This window comes from Echinops telfairi, unplaced genomic scaffold (genome assembly GCF_000313985.2).
Source record: "Echinops telfairi isolate 266 unplaced genomic scaffold, ASM31398v2 ScPeMD7_7469;HRSCAF=8507_0, whole genome shotgun sequence".
In the NCBI taxonomy this organism is placed as follows: Eukaryota; Metazoa; Chordata; class Mammalia; order Afrosoricida; family Tenrecidae; genus Echinops; species Echinops telfairi.
The window spans coordinates 85,445,607-85,460,032 of record NW_022111372.1 but is presented as its reverse complement, the minus strand read 5'-3'; the positions used below and the strand labels follow the sequence as shown (position 1 = coordinate 85,460,032).

The 14,426-nt window shown below is 39.9% G+C and overlaps 1 protein-coding gene across 1 annotated transcript in view; it reads left to right on the top strand.

Annotated features, from left to right (window-relative positions):
* The window catches only part of MARCOL (MARCO like), a 17,524-nt gene extending 7,239 nt beyond the window's left edge, over nucleotides 1-10,285 (top strand). The window contains exons 3-5 of the mRNA XM_030888760.1: nucleotides 3-214; nucleotides 9,148-9,269; nucleotides 10,219-10,285. Coding sequence (XP_030744620.1) covers nucleotides 3-214; nucleotides 9,148-9,269; nucleotides 10,219-10,285 — 401 coding nt within the window. The remainder of the gene's footprint in view (nucleotides 1-2; nucleotides 215-9,147; nucleotides 9,270-10,218) is intronic.
* The last annotated feature ends 4,141 nt before the right edge of the window (nucleotides 10,286-14,426 follow it).

The following is a 14,426-nucleotide window of genomic DNA, read 5'->3' as shown; positions in this document are numbered from 1 at the left end:
AGGGTCATCAAGCCAGCAAGGAAAGCCAGGGTCATCAAGCCAGCAAGGGAGACCAGGGCCAGGGTCATCAAGCCAGCAAGGGAGACCAGGGTCATCGAGCCAGCAAGGGAGACCAGGGTCATCAAGCCCGCCAGGGAAGCCAAGATTTTCTTATAATCAAGAAGAAAGAAAAAATGAAGACAAGTCGTTGAATGGAAATATCATGAAAATTAAGGTTAGTGCTGATGATACCTTCATCTATCCCCCACCAATCCCCTGCCATCACACACCAACGTGAGTTCCCTCAGCCATACTATCAGCCAAGACCTGAAATGGTTAGCTGAATACACTGCATTAATTGCACACAAAAATTTGTGATGACACTGTCCTATACAAATAAGAGAAACTCTGGATTATTCATGTGTACAACCTCCATGCTCATCAATGAGTGCCATCTCATTTTATTCCTTCTCACATTGCCCTTTCTCATTATCCACTCAAATCCTTCTACTTCCACTGGGTGCTCTTTGCCTGATTCTAACCCTCGCAAGGTTTAGCATTGATACTCTTGTCTATCCCATTCATAATCTGCAACCACTGATATTGTTACTCCCTGCCCAAATTCTGTAGTGTTGACACTAGATGCAATCCAAACTCCTAAACTTGAAATACAGGGTTCTTCATAACTAGGCCCCTACCTGCTCCTCATGTTATGCCACACCTCTCCCATCATTTACACCTGTGCACATATTAGCCCATCGTACACAACTCTTTAATTTTCCACTGACATATTGTTGATACATTGTTGCTGTCAGGTGCCATCGGAGTAGGTTCCAACTCATGTGATATTAATGATAGTGTGCTATAATTTGTGGATTTTGTTGGGTCACATTTCCTTGTTATGATACAAATACGGATCTCTGCAGATCGTTTGGCCTCGTAGCTCTATTCCAAATGTCCTGGCATAGACAAGGGAGTGTTTCCAGGGCTTCATTAGATTGTTTAAACATTTTAATTAGTATTCCACCTATTCCTGGATTCTTGGTTCTGGCTAATGCTTTCAGAGCAGCTTGGACTTCTTCCTTCAGTACTATTGGTTCTTGCTCATATTCTACCTCTTGAAATGGTTGGATTCTTCTAGTTCTTTTTGGTCCAGTGACTCTGTGTATTCTTTTCCACCTCTTTTGATGCATTCTGTGCTGTTCAATATTTTGCCCATAGACTCAATATTTCATATTGAAATGTTAAACTTTAATAGAGAGCACAAAGCTTGGATTTTTCTTTGGTCCTTTCAGTGTAATACATTAGAATGTGTGTATGTCTAGTATTAATGATATCCCTAGTATAAACAAATTGCTGCAATTTCTATTGCAAAATTTTGATCTCATTTCTTTATCTGTAAACTTGAAATGGACAATCTTTGTTGTAACCTAGTTCTTTCGCTCTCATGGTAGATGCGGTTGTAGCTCAGGAAGACTTTTTTCCCCTGTATGTTTTTGGTTAATTTCTTATTGTTATGTTACTGGCAAGTCAGGACTCATAGCTCTGTCCTGATTACCGCATGCAAGCTTTTAATGTCCAGATGCTACTCATTTTTTATGCTACAGATCATGAGTTTTGTTAATGCTATAATTCCATTTGATTGAGTTGTCTCGTGAGACTCTGATTCTATCCTGTCAAACTCCTGCAAACATCTTGAAAGGTGTTGTGTGGAGCATCCACATTTGTATCTTTAATTAAAATACGTGCCTGCATCCACATTTGTATTAACATGTACCTACAGAGCTCGTAAGGCACTCTGGTGGGCCAGTGGGTTAAGCACTGAGCTGATAAATGACAGGCCAGCAGTTCAAACCCACACATGCCCTGTGGGAGAAAGATGAAACATACTGCTTCTGCAAAGGTTTACAGCCTTGAAAACAGCCCGGGGAGCAGTTCTCCTCTGCCCTATGGGGCCATTCTGAGTATAGTCTGCTCTCCTGGAAACACACAACCTGAGTACCAATATGCCGAGACTCACTCATATGGGCTCCAAAACTTGTTTTCACTTTATCTGTCCTGAGCTCACTACGTTTACATTTAGTGCAACTTTGCCCATCATTTAACAATAATAAACAAATAAGAAGTCTCTATTTTCTCATCCTCTCCTCTTCTCCTCTAGTATGAGCATTAGTCTTTCTCTGTATAATTATAGCTAGCTTGTTTATCTTATAAAAGAGTGATTATAAAATAAATATTGTTATGTGCTTAACTTATTTTACTTAACTTTAAGCGCTTCAGGTCCATCTATGTTATAGTATGTTTCTCAGACTCTTCATTGTTCTTGATGGCTGCACAGTATTTCATTTTATGTGTGTACCACAATTTCCTTATCCATTCATCATTGATAGGCACTTTGGTTCTTTCCATTTCTTTTGTATTGTGAATTAAAAAGCAATGAACATATGTGTACATATGTCTATTTGTGACATTGCTTTTAGGTCTGTAGGGTAGAAAGACAAACTTGACCCATCTGGAAGTTTGTCATACTATGGTAGTTTGCATGTTGCTGTGAGTATGAAAGCAATCATCACCATTGCTAGAAATACCAGAAGGATTAAATGTGGTGGACACTTTTGAATGGAGCTTCCAGACTCAGAATAGGAAGAAAAACCAGACAAGTCCCTTATGAAAAAAAATAGTCTCTCGAAATCTTATGAATAGCAATGAAACCTTGTCTAATTTAGTGCCACAAGATGAAGCCCTAAGATTGAAAGGCTTTCAAACTATGATTCAGGAAGAGCTGCTTTCCCAAAATAAAGTCAACCTTAACAACACTGATGGAGCAAATTTTGGAGGACTTTTATCTACTGATATGCCAAGACTCAATATAAGAAGAAACAATTCCAAACATCCATTCAGTCATGGAAATTATGAAATGTGAAGTTAAGTATGATGAAAGTCATTGAAAATTAGATGGAAAGAATAAAGCTTGATATCCTAGACAGTAGTAAGCTGAAATGTAATGGTATTGGCATTGTTAATTCAGACAATCATATGTTTACTATGCTAGGAGTGGCAAATAAACTATTTCATTAATTATCTAAGAGAACATGTCAAGATATATCTTAGAGAAAAAAATCTGATCTGTGATATCATAATATATATACACCTACAAAGAAGAATAGTCAATCCAACTATTATTCAAATATTTACATCAGCGGCTAATGCCAATGATCAAGAAATCAAAAATTTCTACCAAATTCTCCACACTGAAATTGATCAAACATGCAATCAAGATGCAGTGATAATTACTTTTAGTTGTGATTGAAAGTTAGAAACAAAGACTAAAAATCAGTAGGTAGTTGGAAAATAGGTCATTGGTGATAGAAATATCAATAGAGATGATACGATAGAGTTTTGCAAGACCAATGACGTATGCACTGCAAATATCACTGTTCAGTAATATAAATAGTGACTATGCACAGGAAATTCATAAGAAGTATTACACAAGAACCAAATTGACTCCAGCTTGGGAAAGAGACCATGGAGAAACTGAAAATAATTAGTCAAAACAAAACCAGGGGAAACTGGTACAAACCATACATTGCTCATATGCAAGTTCAGGTTGAATTTAAAAAAATTAAGACAAATCCATGAAAGCCAAATAAAACTTAACATATCTCACAAAAATTTAGAGTCAATCTTAAAATATATTTAATGCATTGAACGCTAATGACTGAAGAACAGAGAAGTTGTGAGATAATATCAAGAACATTACACATGAGAAAAGTAACAGGTTATTGAAAATATATGGGGAAAGGAAAGCCAAAAAATGAAGGTCTTAAAGACTCTGGAACTGGCTCTTAGCCATAGAGAAGCTAAATAATCTGGAAGAAATGTTGAAGTAAAATAGTTGAAACCAGATTTTCAACTAGAAGCTCAAGAATATAAAGCAAAATATTGAAAAGTACAAAGACCTGGAGTTAGATAAACAATGTAAGCACACATTCACCATTGCTCGAGCTGAAGAAAAATGGGGGAAATATTTGAGTCTTGAGTTTCAATTTTGGAGGGTTTTTTGGGGAAAATATTTAATAATGTAAGAAGTAATACAAGAAGAAGAAAGGAATATTATGTCACAAAAACTGTATAATGTTCAACCATTACAAGAGGGGGCTGATCATCAAGAACTGGTAGGATTGGAGGAAGAAGTCTAAGCTGCACTGAAAGCATTGGCAATCAAAAGGCTTCAAGAATGTAAGGAAAACTGACTAGACGGGTTCAACAAATGAATTCAACACTGGAGTTGCTCACTCATCTGTATCAAGAAATTTGCAGACAGCTACTGGCCAATCAACTGCAAAAGATGCATATTTGTGTCCAATTCAATGTAGGTGACCCAACACAAGGTGGAAATTGTCTAATAAAAGCATTAATATCACAAAAAGTACTATTTTAATGATGATAACCCAAAAATGGTTGCAGCTGTACATTTACAGGGAGCAGCCAATAATTCAAGCTGAAATCAGGCTCCTTGTCAGTAATGTCTCCAAGGGAGTGTCTGTTTGTCCCCCCTCCAGGGAGCTGTTTATCTCCTTAGTGACTCCAAAGGAAGTCATTAAGCTGCGACCTGATTGACAGACTAAACTCCACCCCTCAACAAGTTGACACCAGATTATGTAACTACCACAATAAGGGAGACTCAAGAGGACTTTGAAGTGGGGAGAATGTTGAAGAGTTACCAACTTTACATCTGATTCCCTGGTAAAGCTCTGTTACTTGGAAGGCAAGAATATAAATCCTATCAATCAAGGACCCCTGATGGCATAAACAGTTAGGCAGCACAAGCTAGCAGAAAGGCTGGATATTTGAACTCATGCAACCACTCCGTGAAAGGCCCGGCAACCTACTTCTGAGAAGATTATGGCCATGAAGACCCTATGGTTGTCCTCTGACATGGAGTCACTATGAGTTAAAATAGACTGGACTACATTAACCATAAGCCTTGGCATATTTATCCATTCCAATTCACAATTTCCTTATTTTAAATTAAAAAATACTGATTCCTGTCTTGATCTGCATTTAAGTTATGTGAGACCCATATTTGTCATCTACAACCCAAAGGGGCAGTTCTAGCCTGTTCTATAAAGTCACTATGAGTCAGAATTGATTCAATTACAATAGGTATTTTTTGTTAGTTTCCTTCATTATCTCATAATAAATTTTAATTCTGTATTTATTTTGTATGACCATCTGTCCTCTTTTTTGTTTATTGATTGCATGCAATATTGTTCTCCATCCTTTTTAACCAGTCTGTTGGTTTCTTTGTAGATCAGGTAGGTTTCTTGTACATGACAAAAGTATGGATCACGCTATTTTTTAAAATCCATTTCACAATGTGGTGTCTTTTACAAGAGGTATTTTAGCCAGTTGCATTAAAGGTTATTATTGAAAATGGAACATCTACTTCATTTATTTTTCTATTTTTAATTATTTATATAAAATAATATATAAGAAGATATGTCTCTTTTAAAAATGTTCTGATTTTTCTGTGTAGTAGGTTGCTTTTTCTTGATGAACCCTTTTTGTTTTTTCCCTTGTTTTCTTCAGAATGCTTTCTATTGTTTTTTTAGTAGTTAATCCATATAAATACATTACATTACACAACTTAAATGGCAACAATCTTTAACATATTAACAACAGGTTACCTAATAAATGCATCTCTAAAATTTTCCTCCCTCTTTCTGTTGGTGTGGCTTAACATCAACAAACAACCTATATTCAATAAATTGCTTTGTTCTTATTTCTTACAAATTTAGTGCTATATTATTTTTGAGATTTAATTATTGATTTTAATACCTGAAGATATCTCATACTTTGCCTTTATGATTGTCTACGGTGTTTCAATTTGAGAAGATATTTCTCTTTCTTTCTTATTTATTTATATATTATTGGTTGAATGATTGATTGTTTTCTCCCATGCACAAATAAGTAGGAGCTATGGAGGTGTAGTGATTAGGCATTGGGCTGGGATCCACAAGGTCAGCAGTTCAAAACCACAAGGCTCTCTTCAGGAGAAAGACAGGGCTTTCTACTCCTGTAAAGAGTTACAGTCTAGTAAACACAGAGGAGCTGTGTCCCTGTAAGTCAGCATTGACTCGCTGGGAGTGAGTAGTAATACAAACAAGAGTATTGATGCAACGCCATCCCACTTTCATTTTAAATATTCCCTTGAAAGATGCTTGCAAAAGTGATCTGTTAGTGGCTAATTCCACGAGCTTCTATTTGTTTGGAAATGGCCTTATTTACCCCGTGCAGTCAAACGACAAGTCTGGTGGATGAAAAATTCCTGGATTGTAATCATTTTCATTTAGTATTTTACTTATGCTACCCCATTGTCTTCTGGCCTCAAGGTTTTCTGAAGAGAAAACCCCACTGATTCTGATGAGAGTCCCAGCATCTGCTGTCCTGTGTTCTTCTCTCCCTGCTTTCAGAAGCCGCTTCCTGCTACTGTTTTTCAAGAATTTTATTAGGATACGACAAAAGTTGATTTTTGTACGTGTATCTTCTCATTGGGGTTCATGTAGTTTCTTTTCTTTCCAGGTTTGTTTTTCTGTACAGTTGTAGCAAAGTATCTCTGACCCTTGAAAAGTCATTTCTCTACCTTTATTTTTGTAATGCTGATCTCAAATTCCAAAAAAAATCTAATGTTAGATTTCGTCATTGAAAATGATATTTCCTTGTAGGTACATTTTGTTTCTCTTGATAATAAGTTCCTTTGTCTCCTAATTTCTTAATTATGTCTTCTGTCTAAGCTTATTGTTGCTTATTTCCTAAAGTTTGTTTTTAAATAAAAGTTTCTTTAGTTGCTTTATCCTTCAGTTCTAGTAGTAGATGTCCTTGTCTGAAAATTATTAATTTTCTGAGTTATTCTGGCTTCCTCCATATTTGCTTGCCTTTGATTTGCCCTTCTATTGTGATTTCAGGGGTTTTTATTTTATTATGTTTTTTTGAACTTGGGCCACTTATCTTTTTTTAATTGTGAATTCTGTTCCTTTGTGGGAACTTTTTCTGACCCAGAAACCTGGTGGTGCTGTAGCCAACTGAAAGACTGAAGCCCCGCCCACCAGCTGTTGCGCAGGAGGAAGATGTGACCGTCCATGTCTGCAAAAGACTCCCGCCTTGATAAGCATGTGCAGCAGCTCCAATCCGCCTGACAGGCTCTCTGAGCCAGACTCTTGCCAGCCGTTTTCTCTTGAGAACTACTAAAGGGCAATCTTATCCTTAGTTCAGTAGGACTTCAGGGGGTTGGGATGCTTGATCTCTGGACTTCAATATGCACGCAGGAGGGCTTAGCTGGCTGCAGAGACTGACATAATCAGGAAAGAGGGGCTTGCCTGTGGTGAAGGGACAGGGGATTCTCTCTGCACAGGTTCTGCCACGGTGTGCCACTGTGGGCATGGAGTCTTTTCTGTCGTCCACCAATTTAAGGTGCTCTCTTCACGCTGCTGCCCTGGCAGTTCCTTAGGGAGCTCGCGCTTGCCTTGGGCTTCAGTGAAATCCAGCAGCACTCTCTGAGAGCCCCATTGCCTTTCCTTGCCTCATTCCAAGGTAGGATCCATGAACCCCTTGCAGTCTCTTTATGCTGTCTTAAAACAGCACAACCACAGCTTCCTCCCTTTTTACGTTCTCTATTTGGGGTGCTGCCTGATGTTTCTCAGAAGCCAAGGTGGCAAGATTTTGTCTCACGTGCTTTGGACTTGTTACCAGGAAAAGGATGTCATGCTTGATATAGTAGAAGGTCCGAGAAAAAGAGGAAGACCCCCGACTAGGTAGATTAGCACCCCAGCTACGACAATAGGCTCGAACATAACCACAAGCGCAAGCACACGGCAGGGCTTGCTTTCTTCTGTGGTAGGCAGGGTGGCTGAGTGGAGAGCAGCCCATTGGCATCCAACAGCAACTCGCTTATCACAAAATAGCTGGGAAATTCTAGGACTTCTGCGGTCATTGTGCAAGTTCTCCCAGCATTGATGCCATCTCTGTTTCTCCTATTTCCAACTCCTGGGTTCACTCTGACTCTCCACCACCTCAGTTACTATCTGAAGTTCTGAGGGACCAATCTGTAGTTGTTTCCATTCATTGATCAATGAGTTAGCTGTTGTGTCAGTAAATGGAAGCATCCACTCACTGCACACCCTCGCTCTGTCCCTACTCTACCGCATTTTAATTTTTGACCCAAATACATTACGCCTTGGTAGTAAAAAGAGGACCATTTAGTTTCATACTTTTATGTCTAGATGCTAGGAGGAGCCAGAATGATTTGTTAGATGAAGGAGTAAATGTTTCATCTATTTTGGGGACTCATAATTATAAAGTGATGCATATCGAACCGATCAACCTATTTCTTTTGCTTTTTATCCTCAATGGCTGGTCTATTTCTGAATACACAGCCCCTGAGCCCCCTTTAACGACTCAGAAAACCCCATTGCGATCCTACGTCCCACAGTTTAGCGGAACTTCCTTCACCTCATCCTCTTCATGGGGGCCTCATTGTTCATGATTGCTATTCCAAAGAGCCCTTTCAAACGAAAGCTGTGTTTCCTTCTTGGAAAGGATCGCTTGAAGGTATATTGTGTTGTTGTTGTTGTCAGGTGCCATCGAGGGGGTTCCAACTCATAGTGCCAACAGTACAACAGAACGAAACACTGTGATCCTGAGCCACACTCACACTTGTTCTTATATTGAGCCCATGATGCAGCCACTGCGTCCATCCATCTGACTGAGGGCCGTCCTCATTTTCCCTGTCCCGCTACTTTCCAAAGCATGAGGTCCTTTCCGACTGGTTTCTCTTGACAAAATCTCTGAAATACATGCGATGAAGGAAGTCTCTCCATCCTTGCCTCCAAGGAGTATCCTGGCTGTACATCTTCCAAGACGAGGCATGATGTAGCAGGATCATAAAGACAGGCCTGTCATACAAATATGAATGTCTTTTAAGGTGTCACAAAATCATTCTCAATTATATACTTTTCTTTTCTAAAATGAAAGTAATTTCAGAAGTGTATTAACAAAATGATTGACACAGTACGAGATTGGATTGATAATAACTGTCATGTGTTCATTTTGTTACATCAGAATTAAATTGATTTTATGCTTACTTTATGGTCTTTCATATTATTATAGACTGGCAGCACCAGTAACAAGAGCCCAACTCCAAAAACAAAATGCCAGTCTATCTACAAACCAGTTTGTGGTTCTGATGGCAAAACCTATGGTAACCAATGTGTACTTAATGAAGCAAGGAGGTAGGAACACTTTGTGGTTTTTGTGATAGCTGTATGTGAACATTCACAAAAAATTGAAAAATATTTCTCTCCATATCTTTGTAGTTCTGTCTGCATACAAGCTTGATTGTGGAATCATAGTGCTATACATAATGCTTGATCCGTAAATGCACTCACCTGCTGTAATTGCAGGTAGTCCTGTTGACAGGAGTAGAAAGCCTTGTCACTGAGGCTGGTGGTTTGGAACTAGTAACCTTGTGGTTAGCAGTTTTGTTTCAGGATGAGTAACTTGTAACCCTACACTACCAGGGTTCCTTCAAGTAATCATTTTATTAGGCAGTATGAAACTTGTCCAGTCAATGATTTTGTTAAATGCTTATTAAACACTGTGAATTAGAAAATGATGGAAGCACTGATGATAAAGCGGCAAGTAAAACAAGAGGAAACACTAACATTTATGCCAATTTCATTATTCTAGCCACAAACGATAGAAAGAACAAGTCAGCGAGAAAAGGAAGGCTATAAAACCCAGAGGCTGCTAAATGTTGGCAACAAAAATATATTTTGTCTTTAAATAATTATATTAAAAGTTAGATTTAGTGAGTTATCCAAGTGTTTGTGTTACATTCTGAAGTGTAGTCCTTATACTATCTTTCTTTCCCTAGTTCCAGTATTTAGTATTGTTTCAGTAAATGCTTATTACAGGAATTACTAAAGGTCAAAGATTCACCTGTCACTATGCAAGTCAGAGTTGGAAGGATCGAAAGATACCAGTTGTCTCGTTTGATAGAAAAGGCACCTGATCCCAGGAGGAGAAGGGACAAAGTGAACAAAATAACAGAATGATCGGTGTAAATCAAAGAAGTCAGGACTTAGTACCATATTTTTCCATGTTGTTTTAAATAACATTTTATCTTTGTGGTAATGATCCAAAGTTATGATCCTTTGTTTTTTGTCATTTTTGTTTCAGGTTGAGTAATAGAAAACTGAGTGTGCAGCATGAAGGGAAATGCCAGACATTTGCATCAACTAAATAATCTGGAACCTCAATATCCACTTGTCACCCCTTTAACCCATGACTCCTTCTGAAAGTGCCACTCTGAGGTCAGCATGAGTCTGACAGATCTGATCGATCGATGAGCCTCTCAAATGTGTCCCACTTCAAATAAACTCAGTTCCAGAGTTCATTCTGATTTCTACGTTTGGTTTTCTTTCGAATTTCTGAAACCATGTGCAAGTCCGTGATCTCTTTGTATTCAAAGTTTATGGAACAGCAACATCAAAAAATTCTAATCTCTCCTTTAAGGTCAATATTTCAAAACCTACAGCTATAGTTTGTCAATGTTCAACAGATACAAGAAGCTTAGAATTGCATGTTAAAAATATGCCTTAAAGATTATGATGTAGTTGGTCTCTGGAAAACGTGAATGTCTGGCAATGTTAAACAGTCTTAAGGTATTTCTAATGGATGTGGTCCAGGTCAATGTGATGTGAAGTTGATTTAAGAGTTTTCAGAAACACATTCATAGACTTCAGAGTGTCCATGAGACTATACACACAGTAAGGTCTCTATGTCAGTTTTAAAGGGAATGTCCACAGCTTCCATTAGGTTCTTGAGGGGACACATGATAACAGGTGTAGTGTGGAATGAAGCTACAGAAACGGAAGTGTAGACATTTATTATATTTATGGTATGTTACATTGTGAATTAAATTGACTATGGCCTAAAATCCAGATGACAAGACTTGGAAGATAGGTCAGCAATGTTGCAATTAGGTCAGGACATTGAGTTCTGGGGAGGAAGTGAGATCCAGAACCTCGGTGGGGTGGTGGCTGTAAACTTTACTGTAAAAGAAAGGATTGCAGACACTGCCATCACGGGAATGCGGATAAGCTGGAGCTGGAGGTCACTGGGGAATGAAATTACTTTCACTGTCCCAGTTTCAATCCTTAAAACTGCTAGGTAGCCAGACAGGGACAGGGGCCTGTATAGTCTCTCTAGAGGAGGTTGGAAGAGAATCAGGCAAGCATTAGCCACCCATGAAGACTTTAACTGGGCATATTCCAATTCAGGGCCCCCCTAGCCAGGACCCGAGCCAGGTGGATATTACACCTGGGTGGCCCAAACTAGGCCCAGGCTCATGACCCTACCCAGGTAGGCTTAATTCAGCCAATGGGGTCAACCAATATCTTGGGCCATGCCTTCCCAGCCAGAGGATTAAAATAGCCTGGCGGCTGGAAGGCCGCCCCTTGTCCCCGTTGCTCCTGCTCCACTCAGGCAGTGCTGCTCCATCTCTGGCTCAGTTCACCGGAGGTGGGCTCGCAGTCCCATTGGGTTGCCCATGTTCAGTTGTGGGCCCCAGCATGGGCTTACACGTGGTTTGGCACACTTCCCTGAAACAGCGTGTACTCTTTTGAGACTGTAAAACTTGAAACTTCCCCCGTCCTTTATAAAAACCCACTTGGATTACAAACCAGGCTTCAGCGTGAATTCTTTCTCATGCAAAACCAAGAACCAAAGTATGACCCACCGAGAAACCTAACAAAAACACATTTAATAGTAGGGAATTCAGTGTTCGGTATTTGAAATAAATAGGTTTAACACAGCCAAGATCCTAGGAAAGACAAGGCACATAGACTCCCTGAAACTGTGGGAGATAGTCGTTGAGTTTCAGTGGTTGTATCTAAGAAGCAGAAACACAACAGGAGTCTCATATACTATGGTGGCTAGGGTCTAGAAATATTCAGCAGAAATGTTGCAGAAAATTTATAGCATTAGAGAAATTTAAGTGATTGAAAATATGATGCTTACTAACATTAGTTTTCATTATCTAGTGCTGCTAAAAAGAAATACCACAAATGTATGGCTTTAACAGACAGAAGCATTTTCTCACGGGCTTCCTCATCCCCCACTATCATGTCCCCAGTGATGCCTTCCAGTGCAGGGTAGACTGGAGAATGTGCACAGATACACATGAGAGAGAAGAGACCATGACACACAGAAGCCAGGAACAGGAATGGTGGCAGTGAGAGCAGAAGGCTTGGGGAAGGTGGGGAGAGAAGGGAAGGAAGGGGGTACTGATCACAGTGATCAACATATAATCACCACCACCCCACTTCCAGGGGGACAAACAACAGAAAATTTAGGGGAAGGAAGCCAGTGGTCTGTGTAAGATATGAAAATAATAATAAGGGCTCAAATAAAGGCTAGAAAGTAAATGTCTAGAAAATAATGATGACAACATATGTACAAATATGCTTGATGCAATTGATGTATGGATGGTTATAAGAGCTGTAAGAGCCCCCAATAAAATGATCATTTAATAAAAAGTAATAAATAAATAAAGATACGGCATCTTTCAGCCTAGTGCCTTTAAAAGACAGCTTGACATTAGCATCTTAAAGGTGGACATTTCTGGAAAGAACTCTTTCTGTCTGGAGAATGCATATTAGGTTTTATCTCTATCTTGGGACTGTGGAAGTCTTCTTTCAGTAGAGCCAGTCTTGCAAGCCCTGTGGTCATGAACGCAGACATATCCCAGATCATTCTTTCTCCACTAGCCAGTCCATTAACTGGATCGACAAAAATAAAACTCCCCCAAACCCACTACCATCAAGTTGATGTTAATTCACAGAAAACCTCTAGAACAGGGTAGAACCACTCCTGTGAGTTTTAGAAACCCCTACTGTTTAGGGGAGTAGAAAAACCCCATCTTTCTCTAGGGAAATTGCTAGTGACTTTGAACTGCTGGCCTAATGGCCTAACTCATAACCACTACGCCACCAGGGCATCCCTTTCTCAGTAATCCGAGGAACATGTGCAGTCCCCACTCCTTCTCTATCATTGCCTCACGGCCCACTCCAAAGATATCCCCCACTCTGTGGAGCATGGGCAGGGAGGGCACAGCTGTGCCACTGGGCCAATGATAGGCCCACAGATAAGGGTCAGTCAGTACTGGACCTGAGCCAGGGGCTGCCTGCAGTACGGGTGCCATGGGGCCACTGCAGAGTAGGCCGTCATCCCACAGCCCACACTCCGGTCCTGGGAAGGGAGCAGGCAGGTGTAGGTGGTATACAACTGCGGTCCACACACACTTCCAGGACAACAGCAGTTCAGCAGCTGCAGGCTCCATCCTTCTCAGGAAATCAAACATTTCCTACTTTAGCTGCCAGTCTCTCATCTTTCTCAGATGGCTTGCCAGCCTTCCTGCCATGGCAGCGGCCTGGGACTATTGGACTAGCACTTCCCTGGTGAAAGAGTTAACCTTGCTACACTTCATAGTCTCAACTCCTCCAGTGCCTTCTTTTCTTTGGCCACCTCACCTCTGGTGGAGGCACTAACAGTACACTGCAAAGGGACCAGGCTACCTGGGTAACCAGCATTCTGGGATCTTTCTCGGTCTTACTAATCCCTACACCTTTTAGAGTCCAAATAGTCCTTTCTATACTGGGGGTGTCTATCTCCATACTCATGGGCAAAAATGGCCATCTTTGCATTAACCCCAGGAGATCCCTTCAACCTATCCTGTCTCCGAGGTTCAGAAGCATTTCCTATCTCCTGACTAGCTTATTAGCTTTATGTGCTCAAGCCCAAAACAAGATGAGAAACAGAAAAAAACAACAAAACTGATCCAGAGCCAATCTGAGAGGCATGATTTTATTATGCCTGGTGGTTTATGGGCTAGAACAGACAGCACTGCTTGTTCTAGCTAGCAGACAGACTGCTTAGGAAAGTTTCCCTTGAGGGGGTGGGGATCATCCTGAGGTCCCTTTTATTTATTTTTATAGTTTTATTGAAATGAAATTAACATAATGTACAATTCAATAGTTCAATCATAATAAGAAGAGTTGTGCAATTATCACCATAATAAACTTTGGAACATTTTCTTCCTTCCTGTACCTATTGCTATTGACTCTCAACCCCCACCCCTCTTCCCCACCCACCCACCTCCCCTTCTGTGCCTCCAGGTAATGATTATTCCTGTTGCTGTCATAGATTCACCCTCCTGACCTCCCGATACAGATAAACATACAAAACAAAGACCAAAAAAAAACAAAAATATCAACCGAGGCACCTAATTTAACCACAAAAGAAAAACTCGGCTTATACATGAATTTATAGGTCTTTAAAAACTAAACTAATTTCAAAAGGGGTCACAAAGGAGATCTCATGACAAG